At 48.0% G+C, this 15,006-nt stretch overlaps 1 protein-coding gene across 4 annotated transcripts in view; it reads right to left on the bottom strand.

The window, feature by feature from the left end:
• The window catches only part of LOC146174295 (THAP domain-containing protein 1-like), a 92,588-nt gene that overhangs the window by 63,487 nt on the left and 14,095 nt on the right, over positions 1–15,006 (bottom strand). For 3 of the 4 annotated variants that reach the window (XM_084585011.1, XM_084585010.1, XM_084585012.1), the window contains exons 2-3: positions 13,661–13,808; positions 10,240–10,299 (exon numbers count right to left, since the gene is read on the bottom strand). The exons of the other annotated variant lie outside the window; for it this stretch is intronic. In XM_084585011.1, the coding sequence (XP_084441137.1) occupies positions 10,240–10,299; positions 13,661–13,808 (208 nt within the window). The remainder of the gene's footprint in view (positions 1–10,239; positions 10,300–13,660; positions 13,809–15,006) is intronic. 4 annotated transcript variants of the gene reach the window in all.

Below are 15,006 nucleotides of genomic sequence, written 5' to 3' on the forward strand. Positions count from 1 at the left end.
ATCTTTAGTTTCACTCCTTCTAACTTTAACCAAGGAGCAAGTATCACAGAAATAAAAACTAATTTGAGTCTTCCATCATTGGCTTCATGACAAAAAGTTTGCTGCTAACCCTATTCCGCATATTATATTATCATTCCACCTCACACAATCATTTATTTCGTAGAGCCTATTACACAAATCATTGCATTAATCATCCCTACAAATATCCATACCCTTATGCAAAACAGCAAAACAGATTCTTTCTTACGCCCATTTCCTCCCCTCAATTCTAAAGAATGAAATGATCTTCCAAATGAATCATTGCTATTACTGACAAAAAGGATTTTCGCAAAGTTTTAGCTTGCACTGTATGAGCACTGCCATTTTTATCTATACTAATAAAGTTATTGTCAATTTTGTACCTAAGATTGTGTATATGGACTCCATTATTTAGGCACTCATTTTTTACACTGTTTATGCCGCATTTCTTTCTGACCAATCCCCTCTGAAACGATTGTATGGCTCTGAGGGTAAAAATAAACAAAAAGCAAGCAATACTACTAGTTGCCAGTACAACTGTGGCAGCCTGGAATGAATAAGCAATCGAAGTCAGCACGAACCCTTACATCAACCATATGCTTCTTTATTTTCACCACAGGAGAGTACCATATAACCCGTATTATAGGTCAAGTGGGAATACAGTCAAACCTGGATATATCGAACCCAGATATATCGAATTTTGGTTATATCGAACTCACGGAATATCCCCTTGAAAATCCCATGTAAAAGTATAGGAAAGCCGCGTCATATATCGAACTCAATTTCACCGGTCCTTCGATATATCGAACTCCGCACCACGCACTGAAAAATGCCTTTCCCAAAGACGGTCTCATCATCCTCGACCTATTGCCGCGTGACGTTTTCAAGCCACGCGCGGAAGTAATGAGAGGGGACAGTTCGGCTAGGGCAGCGCCCGCGCCCATTCTCGAAAGGCACGCGCATCTGCGGTTATCGCTTCCCGCGCGCCAGCACGTGAGGTTTGCAAGCCATGTGCGTGAATGAACCAGAGAGAACCGGTGGGAACGAGACGGGAAAAACGCGGCAGAACGATGCGCAAGGGTGTGCCCATTCTTTTGCCGAGCTATCTCTCTCCTTCCTCTTTCCCGGCCTTCGTTCGCAGTAGCACGCGCTAAGCATGCGCAAAGCCAGCTCAGCCTGTTTTCAGACAGAACATCAGACGCTTTCTCCAGCATGTGTTGCGAACCCTCTGCGCGCGGCGGCTGACGTGGCTATGGCGCCTGCGGAAGTTAAGAAGCGGCAGATCTATTCTTTGTTTTTGCGAGATTTGTATATTTTTATTGTTGTGCTGTACGTGCAGCGTAGCGTAAGATATGGCGTTACGAAGCGACATTTGCTTCTTTTTTTGTGTGTGGGCGTTGTTTACTCTTGAATGTATGAATCAACGAAAGCAAACGTCAGCTGCGATCATGACACCGGCTTTTAGCATTTTTCGCTTCAAACAGCATTTGCAGCTACTGTATCACTCTTTCCAATTATTTTGTGGCAGTGGACTATGCCCGCCCCAAGCGCGGCGTGATAAATCGAACCAGGCTTGTGCAATCAAGCCATTACGGGCAGTCTGCCAAGTTCGCTCCCCGCCGCCGCAGGAGCTACCAAAAAAACACGCCGTGACGTTATCGCTGCGCAGCATCTTAGCACGCTGCCAAGAAATGAGCTGTGGATGAGACGACCGAAACAGAGTGCGACATGCAAGCGAAAACGCTGGCGATTCTGCCGCGGCGACAGAAATTTTGTTTTGAGCTGCCGCGGTGGCTCAAGCGCCAGAGGGACGCAGTTCCAACAAGTTGGCAATCTTTTGCTCTGTCGCTGCCGCTCGTCGCTGGAGCGAGCTGGCCTTAACGCTTATTATTTTTTTTTTTAATATTCTCAAGTGCAAAAGTGGAGGGTCGGTTCATTATGCGAGTGAGTTGATTATGCGACAAATACGGTATCGTTTTTTCGCATCGTAAGTGCCATCCCAAGCCGATTTCTGCATATCGAATTATCGATATATCGAACTATTTCGCGATCCGCTTCGAGTTCGATATATCCTGGTTCGACTGTATAGGTCGAGCCCCTTACCTTAAAGTAAAAAAATAAAATAAAACAAGAAAAAGAAAATGTGGAGGAGCGCATATATTTATATCAGCTGTGCCTCTGCATCACCGGAGCTACGATCTCACTCCAAACTTTCAGCAGCATTGTCAGAAGATAACTCTTAGCTGCTCGCCACCTTCGAGAGTGTCATCTAATTCCGCCAAGCGTGTTGCTTACGCAACATTTCTTAAAAGGCTGCATGTGAACAGCTGATCTTGTCCGAGAAAATGCACACCAAACCGCAGAACTGTCGCTAAGAGAGCGGCCATGTTGCCGTTCGCTTCAACGAACATCACTTTTTCTGAAAAGCCACTATAAACTGCTTCCACATGCTGTTATTCATTGCTAAAGAGGCATTTTATACTCTCATAGGTCGAACGAAAGTGAGCAAGCGAAGTTAAATGCGTTTGGGATGGAAAAAAAAAACTGCCAGCAACTCATGGAGGAAGGAAGTAACTTAGGAGAGGCCTTTGCAATTCCCAATGCATTGGAGAAAGTGTGGCGGAAATGACGTCAAAATTTAGGGTTAGCCAAGTCGGGCCATGCGCAACGGCAACTAGCAACAGCGTTGCTAGTGGCCGAGGTATGTGAGCGTCGCGAAGATAGAAAATGCAGAGAGTAAAGGCGGAGGAGAAACATTGCAGCATCCTGTCGCGGCGCGGCCGCGCCAGCTTCAAAAAAGTAACGTCAGGGCCTCTCCTAAGGTCTTTCCTTCCTCCATGCTGCAACTGCAGGATGTCGATACGGTTTTGGCTGTCCATTCACAAACAGGCACGCCACTTGTTGGCAGACTATGTGTCAAATTCAGCTAAAGACCGAGATACTGAATTTTCTGCGCTCCGACCACGACGTAGCCTCATTGGGCCTAGGCGTGTACGCCAGACACTAGGCCTAGCTGGCACAACAGCTGCACGCCGCCGACGGACGCGGTGACACGTGTAAGGACTGTTTTGAACGAAGCGGCCCAAGCCGACACACGTGACTCAAGAATGAAAGTGCAAGTGATGGGGGAAAAGATTCCCACCGACGAAATTACCAAAGAAGCCAGATAGAAGACCGCCAGAGCGCTGCGTTCGAAACCTCGAGACCACAGTGCGAATTCGACACACAACATTGGTGCAAGAACGCATGTGACAGACACCGGGCAGCAAGGTATGAAACCCAAGCGTGTCAAGGGAAAGGTTATCAATGTGGGACGCATGCCCAGACTACTGAAGGAGGAAATCAAAATCATAGTTAAACCAAAGGGTGGCCTCGACATCTTTAAGGTTGGCACCCCGACGGTCACCGCAGCAATCTTCGCAGCTGCCAGCATAACAGGAGACGAAGGTGCAGAAGACGCGGTCTGTCCAAACATACACCAGAGCATCGTCGTTGTCAGCACACAAAAAAGAAAGAACGTGGACCACTATGCCAAAATGCTGCAAATTCCCATCCAAGGAAAACCTCACGCAGTCAACGCGTATGAAACGGCACCCGATAATACAACCAAGGGAGTGATTCACGGCATCCCCATTGACCACGGACCACAAGCACTGGACGAGAACATCATAAACCCAAGAAACACACTGGCACTGGTGGCCAAACGCATAGGCACTACGACCACGGTTGTCATTGTCTTCGACGGACACAAAGAGCCTAACATCGTCAGGTATGACGCAACACTCGTCCGTTGAACGTTGTATCGCAAGAAAATTGACATCTGTTACCAGTGCGGATGCCTCAGCCACCACAAGGACGTTTGCCCAAATCCCGCCAACTGCATTTCAAGGAGATGCGGAGACCGCAACCCCGACCAGGGACACCAATGCTCGCCCAAGTGTAACCTGTGCGGCGGCACTCACATGACATCTGACAAGACCTGCAAAGCAAGGTACAAGACTCCGTACGTAATTCGCAGGCGACGATGGGAACGCCAAAACGCACATGCCTAACTGACGCAGCAAGACTTCCCACCCATCCAGCCGCCCAGACTCAGATTCACGTCGAGTTCGCGTGACAGATCCTGCTCCCGCAGCCGGCAAAGGTACAGCTGCTATCAGAAAACATCGAGATCCACGACACCAACTCCCGGAGACAAGGTGAGCTAGTCGGATACTGTCCGGGACACCACACGGGAGGGGGTCATAACAGCGCCTGCAGTCCCAGAGCAAAATCGGCAAATTCACAAAACTGATAATGATATTTTAGAGGCGCTCAGGAAAGAGAATGCAGAAATACAAAAAGAAAACGCGGTAATGCACGAACTAGTCAAAAAGCACATGCGGGAGATGCAAGGACTCAGACGCGACCACGCCATGGTGGAACAAAACAAACAGATCGTGGAACAGCAGGTGCCAGTGAGCATTCCTGACGCGGACGCACCTACCACGAAGAAACGGGCGATACAACAACAGCACGAGGGCGGTTTCGAGAGCTAGGCTCAAGCGGAAATTACAAACATCAAGACAATGCTGTGCACCATCCAAAGTACCATGAGACCCTACACGCAACAGTCCTCGGGCTAGCAAACAGGACCACTAACTTTGAAGGCAACATGCCGACAATATTGAATCACTCCATATTCATGCAACACGGACACATACCGGCTAGCAGTGATGCGAAACCGAGCCACCATCAAGGGTAGCTGGACAACTCGCTTCAGCATCAACATGGCTAACAATAATCAAGGAATAGTAATATGGCAGTGGACCTGCCGTGGCTTCGCCGGCAAAAAGGCGGTTCTACAGCAACACATCACGCACGCAACATGTAAAGCGGACGTAATATTACTCCAAAAGCACTCATCAAAGCGGCTACCTTAACTGGCTACAAAATGCACGACAGCAAAATCAAGGGGAGGGGTGTATGCACCCACGTTAGGAAGAGTCTCACATTCGTTGAACACAAATTAAGTGGCATCCAGCTGGAACACACTCTCATCGAACTGTTACTCACCAAGCAGAGGAAACAAAGACTATTCGTATTGAATGTATACAGCAGCCCGTCGAAACACCGCCACCGCTTCTGTGCACTGTTTCAGAAGACGCTCAAGATTGCCGGGTCCCAGACAATGATTGCACGGGGCGATTTCAACGTGGCAGACACTATATAGGGTTACGGATAAGCACGACCAGACAACGCAGGCAAGATGCACAGGAACTCGACTTCACGTTACTTATGGACCCAGCGCACCCGACCAGGATCGGTAACTTCGCTACCAGGGACACGACCCCGGACCTGACATTTGTCCGAAATACCGGGGCGACGGCCACACGTGGAAAAACACATTGACCAACCTACGGAGCAACCACATGATCGTCGAAATGCACGTCTAGACGCCGAACAAGACGCAGGGCAGTAAGCAAAAATTCCAATGGACCAACTGGGAAGATTTCAGAAAGAAACGAGACCAAAAACAGTCTTCAGGAGATATGATCACGGACATCGAAGCCTGGACCCGCTCACTGGTTGCAAATGCCAAAGCGTGAACCAAGACCATTGAAACTGAGGTTGAAACTGACAACATGGACAGCCGCTTGGCGCATCTCATCAAGGCGAAGAATTCGGTCCTGGCAAGGTGGAAAGGACAGAGACTCAATCGGAGACTCAGAAAGAAAATAGCGGAGATCAACCGCAACATCGAGGAGCACTGCCGAACAATCAAACGGCAGCTATCGGATGAGTTATGCAATGCAATCAACGGCCAACTACACAACTGGAAACCGTGGAGCGTGCTCAGGTATCTGATGGACGAAACCAAGACTAAGTCCCACCAGAAGAACTGCCTCGCACGACTATTACACAGGGAGCTCGAGAAGAATGGTGAAGACGCAGTGACAGTTCAGTTACGAACGGAGTACTTACGGCACACTTCAACCGCACAATATAGCCCATAAGAGGGGGATCCGAATGTAGAATTGGATAAGGACTTTAGTGCAGAAGAGATCAGGACGGCGCTTCACAACCTCCACAGCAGATGGGTGCCAGACCCCGACGGGGTGTCGAATCGCGCCCTGAAGAATCTCTACGACAAATCCGTGGAACGGTTAATGGCATTCATCAATGACTGCTGGCAACATGGCACCCTCCTGCAACAACGGAAAACTGTGAGAATGGTACTAATTCCGAAACCCGGGAAAGCACCGAGCCTCGACAACCTTTGCCCCATATCGCTAACGTCTTGCGTCAGCAAGACCATGGAGCATGCACTGCTTAAGGGGGGACCCGGGTCTTTGCAGCCGAAAATCGGTCAGAAAATCGGATTTTCAATCTTCTCGTTTTCGCGATTCTGAAATTTTTCCGCAGCTATCTCCGAAGCTTCGTTGAAAAATATCGCCTAATTTGCGCGTTACAGCGTTCCAAAGACGAGAATCTGCACGTGTGACCCTTTAAACTGAGGTCAAATCACACCGAATTTCGATCTCCCGCAGTTCGAGAAATATGCGATCCGCGGCCATAATCTTGGTGTCGTTCGAAAGATAGCGATTCAGGCCATTCCTATATGTCGGTTGGTGATAATGAGCGAGCCCACCGAAGCGAAAAACAAAGGAACAAAATCGCGTGAAACACGCCCCGCTATTGGACTGCCACCGCACGTGAGTAAAATGGCGAGTTTTGGTTGGCTGGCGGTATAGTGCCTAGAATATACTTGCTAGTGTGCCATGCGGAGGGGTCTCTCAATGGGAGGAAATGGCCGCCCCGGCGATGCCTTCCAACTTTGGCCGCCAGGGGCGCTCCTCATCGTAAAGGCGCCGTCGACGCCGTTGGCCGCCGGCGCGCCCTTGCTTTGCCTCAGTTGCGCTGGCCGAGCCATCAGTGGTTCGAGCTGTTCTTTTGTTTTAGTGGTTCTGTTCCTTGCATTCATGTGAGAGAATTAAATTTGCAACGATGCTAAAAATAAAGCATCAGGGCAGGGAAAAGGCATATGTTTCGTGCCGCTCTGTCGGAGTGGCTACCGCTCGAATCGGGACTAGGTTTCTATGTTCGGTGTGCCATCGTACCCTGTGCAGCTTGCGTAGTGGAAACGGCTGATTAATAGACAGGACCGCAAGTTGACTTCAACGTGTGTTGTCCGCGAAAAATATTTTAAGGAGAGCTACATCAAGAGAACGTTCAGTGACGAACGGCATCGTCAACGAGCTCGCTAGAGATAGACCACGCCTTAAGCCCGAAACCGTGCCAAAGCTATTCGACCATTATCCGAACCATCTTCTGCCTAAGAAGACATCGAAAAGGAAGTTGAGGAACCTCTGCGACCAACCGGCCGCTAAACGACAAAAGCGCAGTGCCAGTAATGCCAGTGGTGCAGACGACAGCCATGGACCGTCAAGGATGTTTGACAATGCTTCCGAGGAGCCGGCAGCAGAAGAGCCGAGCGATAACTCATGCCCGCAGCAGCAGACGTGCAGCTTTGAACATCAGCATTCGTTTGACTCAATTTCCATCCCTGCAACTTGGACCAAATTAACTGAAGCACCTGCTGGCTCTAGCCTACGCGCATTATCAAGCCGAAAAAAAAACTTTGCCACTTTGTACATAGAAAAAATTATAACTTTTGGAAGCTTGAAGCCTGAACGCAGTTCTGTAGACGCTACAGTGTATATTCTCGGAAAAGAAAAAAACAAGTACGTACAATACAACACCTTGTGGGTACAGGATTATGACGTTCGCCGAAAAAGTCCAAGCTCCTACTCTACCACCCCACGTGAGCGGCAGACTCCCCGGGAGTGGTCATAAAGCGACCAAGCGAGAATGCGAAGAGATCAGACTACGCATGATAAACAAAGCAACCATCCCGATAGTGCACACAATTAGGGTCATCGGCATGATAATCAATAACTAAATTAAAGCACAAGACGGCTAACGCACTAGTAGACCACCTTGGAAGACTAATTTTTTATCTAATAAAATTGATTCCATCCATTCGATGTTGCGGCATTCCACAACTGGTACGAGGGAGGAGATGCCAAGATCAATGTCCTCATTTGTAGGGTGTACAAGATAGCACTGGGTCTGCCCGAGTCCACCAGCATGCACCACTTGCTCCAGCTCAGGCTTCACAACACGCTTAGCGAAATCACGAAGCGCAGCACACTTCACAACTAGAAAGATTAATGGGAACGACAGCAGGCCACCAGATCATAGAAAGTCTTGGCATCCGTTAATGCGCACAACAAGGCCAGAAAGTCGCCCTTCCGGACGCGATCAGACAAACGCTAAGATTCGACCAGATTCCACGGAACGTCCACCCGGAACACAACCGGAGAAGAAAAGTGGCCAAGGCCAGAGCTCACCTACGCAGCCACGGAGTCATCATGGGGACAAGGTTCGTTGACGCCACAGAATACGCAAAACGTTCACGATTCGCAGTTGCAGTCGTCGATTCGTGTGGCAAAGCGCGCACAACGGCAAGTGTAGCGTGCGAACGCGCAGAAGAGGCGGAGGAAGCGGCGGTGGCACTCACCCTCACGGATCCGACGTGCATCCCGGTTCTCTGCGACTTGCGTCGAACTGTCTGAAACTTCACCAAAGGATAGATCTCACAGAAAGCGGTCCGAGCCCTGAGCAATCAAAAAGTCCGGCGGGAGGTAGAATTCCAAACCAGAATTCAGTGGTTCCCGGCGCACATGGCAGAAGTATCGAAGACTCATTGCAACTGAAACGAGACGGCACACGCCAAGGCGCGCAAGCTCGAAAACCATGCCGGGGACCGTCGTCCATGGTCAAGCACCAAACAGTGCTTGATCAGCTACAACGAAATTACCAAGGCCCTTTGCCTGGCCAGCCGAACCATCCCTCCGTCCAGCGACAAGCTGGACAGGGCGCACGCGGTGGCCCTTAGACAACTACAGACGCTCACGTACCCCAACCCAGAACAATACCACAGGCTCTACCCAGCCACATACCCGACAAATATATGCAAGGTCTGCGACGCTGGTATAGCCACTTAAGTCACATGCTCTGGAACTGTAACAAAAACCCGCATGGTGTTAACTCAGGAACCCTCCCGTCGCAGTTCACCACTGCCTTGCGCAGCCCCAACTTCGGTGACAAACTCTGGACCCTCCAGGAGGCCCGCGAGGCGACGAAGAGGCAACATTTCGACGTCCCCACGCGGGAGACCTAAGGCCCCATCGGCGAAAGCTCTGCAGGACTATAAATAAAGTTAAGCTCTGCAGGACTATAAATAAAGTTGTTACCAACCAACCGCTATATAAGACGAGAGGCGACTTTGCTTTCCTTTTTATAAGAAAAAATCTCTGCCTATACTCCGGTTTATATGGTAAATGCGAGAAAAACCGAAGAAAGACACAGATACTAAAAAATGCAAAAGTGTGCAAAATAACATTTTTTTCCTTTCGTTGTGCTGCATCATATGAAACTACACCTCAGTTGTGAAGAACCATGTGGATTTCTTTTAACAGGAACAGTGACACTTCGCGCCTTACCCAGTAAATTAAAGTAGCAGGTTAATTCTTTCCTACATTCGTCAATTTTCAGCCCTATTCCGGGTATTTATCCTTCTAAGGTTTTTTTTTTTCTTCTTCCCGTTCAAAGCTATATCACTTCAATTCCTGCGATGATTTGCGCAATTTTTGCATTCCGCTTTTACGCTGTCCACACTTATGTATTCTCTTGCTTATCTCTACTGCATGAGTTGATTCTGCCTTCACTATCCCTGAAACCCACAGCTTCAGGAAGGCTATTTCCTCCTTCATGCTAAATGCCCAGCTTTATGTCAAAACATGTTTAATCTTTTGCAGACTGCAAAGCAGGCAGCCATGCTGTTCGCAGCTGGTCAGCCTGAAGAAACTAGTTCAGCATCACAATCATTTCTCCGCACCAAAGAAAAGTTGAATAGTCACCCAATTTCTCATTTCTAAGCTGGGCATGCATCAGCACCAAGTACAAATCATTCCGACACTGGAATCTGCATAACACCTGGCGCAACCACTCAGCATACCAAGCATGCACTTAGGGAACATGGACGCCCGAGTAATAAAGCAAAAGCCACACTAGAAAAGGCCTCTACCTTAGGGCGGATATGAGATAATTGTCCTCCCCAACTCAGTGGTGAACATGGCAACCAGGAACTAAGTGAGTGTACGTGGGCCCACTTACCAGGGTGTGGTGGCCGTGTGGGCCTGAAGAGACAGCTGTTCCTAGTCATCCGGATGGGACCTGGAACAAGGATAACACAAAAGCTGCAGGATCTGCACACTACCCCAGAAGGCCTGGTCAAACATATAGGGTGCAGTGCAAGCGCCGCAAATCGATGGAGCAGAAGAAAGAGGCCCAGACAACGAGCAGTGTCTCATCTGACCTCCGGCTCGGTCTCTGCTACCTGAACCTGTTTATATTCACAACAGGAAGCCAAGTATTTGCCGATAATAAAGAAGCCAAGCACTTTGGCTTTGAGCTGAGTAGTGGTGCATTTTGGAACCATCTATGAAAGCGCAAGTTTTGGAGGGGTGATGACGAAGGTTACTACTCTCGCCTTCATAATGTTTTTAACTGCAACCACTCGCAATGAGTGCCAAAGACTGTTGCAGCTGCTTGTACTGTGCTGCATGACCATAAAGGAAGCCCTGTAGCCACCATACTTCCAGCAAGGACTGCGCATAAACCAAAAAGCTTGTTTTGACGCAATTAGTGCACCTATGTTAACATGCACAATCAAATCCCTTGTCTGCAAAGGCGATACCTAGCCACAGAACAGCCCTCTAGTGGGATAGGCACTACACGCCCCTGAGTTATGCCCATGCACACTCGCGAATGGTAAGGGACAGCTGCCCCAACTCTGCAGAAGCAAAAATTAATTCAAATTGCACACTACCATAATCAAATCAGTACCGCAGAGCCCCAAAGCACACCTGGATCATGCTTGCCAACGTGCTCGTCAGTCCAGTACTGTTACCCTCATTAAATATTTTCACCCAGTTGAATCACGTATACAAAACAGGAAACACAATAATGAATAACTCTTCTAACCCTTTCTCTGTCACGAACGTACCGATACGTTTTCGTGCTCCCCCCCTCCACAGCGTCACTGACGTACCGGTACATTCTATATCATGCATTCAAAACATCGCGCCTGAGCGCGAAGCTAGTTTCTTTGAACAGGCTGCGCCATCTGTCAAATTCATATTTTCACCCCGCATTGTGTTGGCAAGTATATACTGAAGAGTATGGAGTGACCGCGCCCACCCCCGCCACCTTCGTTGCTGGGGGGCGCAGTCGCTCCGTGCGCTACTTTATCACGCTAAGAGATCATGCGGCGAGCGCGTTTTGCGGCACGTGCAGCGGTTACGGGTTCAAGGGTTGTTCTGCCATCTGCCGCAGGTTTGCAGGTTTTTATTTTTATTCTGTTGGCGTGTCTGCTACGACGCGTCACATTCAGGGGCTCGCACCATTGTCTCTCCAATAGGTCGGCACAGGACTCAATCGCTGCTTTCGCTCTCTCTTGCCGCGCCCTTGCTTGCGGCTATCAGCAGCAAAGGAGGTTGTTTTAGCCTCTTTCCACCTCCCTTTGTGATCGTGAATTCACAATGTGCCATTCACAATGTGCAGGCCACCGAAAGTGCGCCCTCCGTGCACACGGTTACTTTCGGATGGCTGACCGTGTGGGACCTTCGACTGCAGACAGGAGCGGTGGCTCTTTTGATTATAAATACGAGTCGAGCTTGGATTCGATCTCTCAAGAAGTATTATGCAGTTTTTTTTCTTACATTATCCTCACTTATCTAATTTATAATCAGGCTGATAATGAAGATGATGTTAATTAACAACACCTGCAGAACACTGAAATATGCATATTCCGTTGACTATGTTAGTTGTATAGCAATCATAATCAAAAATAAATCGCCATGCTCGTTCCCTGATATGCTCGTTCCCTGAAACCAAGCCGACACTGGGGGTGCGTCACGGCCAGAAACACCCGACAGTGAAAGGGCTAATAAATGGGCACTTCTTTCATGCCCCACCCCGTGTGAACGCTGCTAAATTTTTGCTTCCAAGTTTCGAAAAGTTGCAGCATTTAAAATATTCTAGTACTTATAAAGAGAAACCAAGCTTTGACCTGAATTCTCTGATATCCTGTGTCCCGAATATTTCCAACCGTTTCCTTAGTGTCCCTAGCTTGCCCAGAAAATCAGTGGCTGCAGCATTAAAGGCTGCTGCAACTGACACAAATCAAGAATGTTTTTGAGATTCAACTCGCTGATGGGCGCGGCTCACTAGCTGCAGAAAATGTACGAGTGAAATACAAGGTGCGCACAAAGAACAGCGGAGCAGTATAGAAAGGTAAAGTGACAATGTTAGGGAGCCAATCAATGAAAATATGCAAGTCCGCAAATATACTCCAGCAACATGAAGCAACGGTGCCACGGGCAACTGTGTCTCAGACAACATGCACCAAGATTTTGGAGATCAGGGCTGCATATTTTGTAAAATTTCATTTCACTTTTGTTCAACACATTTCAGAAAATATGGCCCTTGCAGCATTCTTCCAAGAAGGAACATACCAGCTGGTCCAGTAAGCTTTACGGAAAGTCGCTTGGCCACACTTACTGGCAGCCCTTTGACTACAGGGGTTGATGCAATTAATTGCTCCCCAATGATAAACCAGCTAAACTTAACATGCAGTAGCAACAGCGCGTGCTGGGCTAATTATGCACCTTAGCAAAGTTTTGATCACTGCCTTAAACGCTTGGCAGCTAATTCGAAAGTTGCAGAACTTTGTAAGAAATTTAGACTGAGGCGCTTCCACCTTGATGGGACAGCAAGGAGAGCTCCATCCAACTGCTGTCCTCAGCAAACATTTAATTTCTGGGTCTTTCCTGATGTACTGGCATTTGTCCGAAAGCAGAATATGCAACTATTGTAACTATAGACACATCATTTTCTTCCTAGTTGATCCAAACATGTGATATCCATAACCAAAAGCTGACCCCGCCCCCTTTCCCCGTTCTGGCTAACAGTGAATAGTGATCTTAACGGGCCTCTGGGACTTGTGGCCCAGAATCAGTGACGACCCATGCATTCTGCATTGAGAAACCACTTACATTACTAACGAAAGGATAATTATTACAGCAAATACTGAGGGGAATCTCCCAAGATGGAGTAATTAATAAGGGAGTAATTACTTGACATTCATTAAAAAAAACATTATCAAGACCCCCAAAAGCCTCCGAGCCTAAACATTGTGCTTGCAGCGCGACACATTTACACCAACTAGCCATAAACAAGCAACATATACAACACAAAACACGAGCATATGCATACACAAGCAGTGGCCAAACAGAGGGCAGCGACAGTGGTGGTTTTAAAAGCTTTTGCCTCTGATAGGTCGTTGAAGTGCCCCCTGAATTCTTGATAAAATTCCAGAAGACTGTACGTGAAGCAATACAAAATACATGTGCATGTCTTCTCTGCTTATCACTTGCTTTGACTTGCGACGCTGAAGCCGCACTCTGTACAACAAAACAGTGCCCATGACGTCATGTGAACACCTCCTCTAAAGTTTGTGCATGTGGATGCTTACCTTTGGCAAGCACTTTCTTGATTTTTCCCCTGGGCTTCGGTTTGATAGCTTCATAGGAGAAGACGGTGGGCACAGCATCGGGACGCAACTTCTTGATGCCATACCGCTCGAGGGGGATACGCTCGAACTGATCGATCGTAAAGTGTTCCTTCAGGGGAAAAAAAAAAAGAAGAGCAGCACGCATCTATCAGCAAGAAAGTGTCACACTTTTCGAAACCGATAAAAAGCTTGCTAAATCCAGCTAGGTTGATTATACCATTTGGCAAGAGCTGTCAAGTCCATTCTATGTCCTCAGTGGACAAGCTCGATTTTCTGTCCCGGGTAGTCCCAGACTACTTGCTGACACGAGTTTAGCATTCGATTTTTTCTCGGGCAGCCTAGAAGCTCCTCCCGCCAGTACAGCTCCCGGGAAAGTAGCGCTGTGCCGGCAGCCATACTGAGTTAAAATCAGTGCATATTCCGAGTACTTTTCGTGTTCTTGCACATGATATTGTGCATTAAACTGTGACATAAGCTCCGTAGCTGTTCTCTAAACACCCATAAGACAAGTAATGCTGCAAATGTCGCTAGTCAGTTTACCTTATTAATTTACTAGTGCGCTGTATTTAACACAAAACTTACACCAAAGGACAGGGGCACAATACAGGTAATGAGCACGCATTACCTGCATCATGTTCCTGTCCTTTGGTGTAAGTTTTGTGTTAAATAGAGTGTGCTAGTAATTTAAGCTGCAAAGCTTTGAATCTTCACCTTCTTACGTTGAAATTCACAACACTCAGACGTGTTTAGAGCCCTGAGCACGGATTGTCTGCTCATGCTGCCCAAAAGTTCATTTTGGCACTTTTTTTCAGTGCACAGGCCTGAGTCGCAAACAAACCACTGTGTGCTGGAGCAGCTAACACTTGTTGCAAATGTTTTTGCAAATGGTTTCGTCTGTTTTCAAGCACAGCGAGTTGGGCTACTTCAGCCTTGGGAGCAGTTCACGAGCAGCAATGAAATGCAAGCCCTGCCAAGCTGAGTTCTGTCTAGTTCTGTCAAACAGTTCAAACCCAGGCATGTCATGCTCTGTTTGCAAAAAGAATCAACTGATCAGTGCTTCTGTTGTCTACACATTACACACATGCTGAAGACAAACGAGCTTGCGGCGTCACTGCAAAAGAAGTCCGTCATGGAGACCGTCTTCTATAGCAGATGACGGCAGGAGTCTGTGCCCTCTGGTATTCAAGATGATGTGATCATAACGCTACTTCTTGCCAGGAAAGAAGCCGGGACCTGTCAGCAAGTAATCTGCGATCGGAAAATCGAAAATGCCCAGTGTTCTTTACAGTTGTCCTTTTTCTTTTCTT

The sequence above is a fragment of the Amblyomma maculatum genome, chromosome 11, assembly GCF_055883805.1.
Source record: "Amblyomma maculatum isolate TAMU_Amacu chromosome 11, ASM5588380v1, whole genome shotgun sequence".
In the NCBI taxonomy this organism is placed as follows: Eukaryota; Metazoa; Arthropoda; class Arachnida; order Ixodida; family Ixodidae; genus Amblyomma; species Amblyomma maculatum.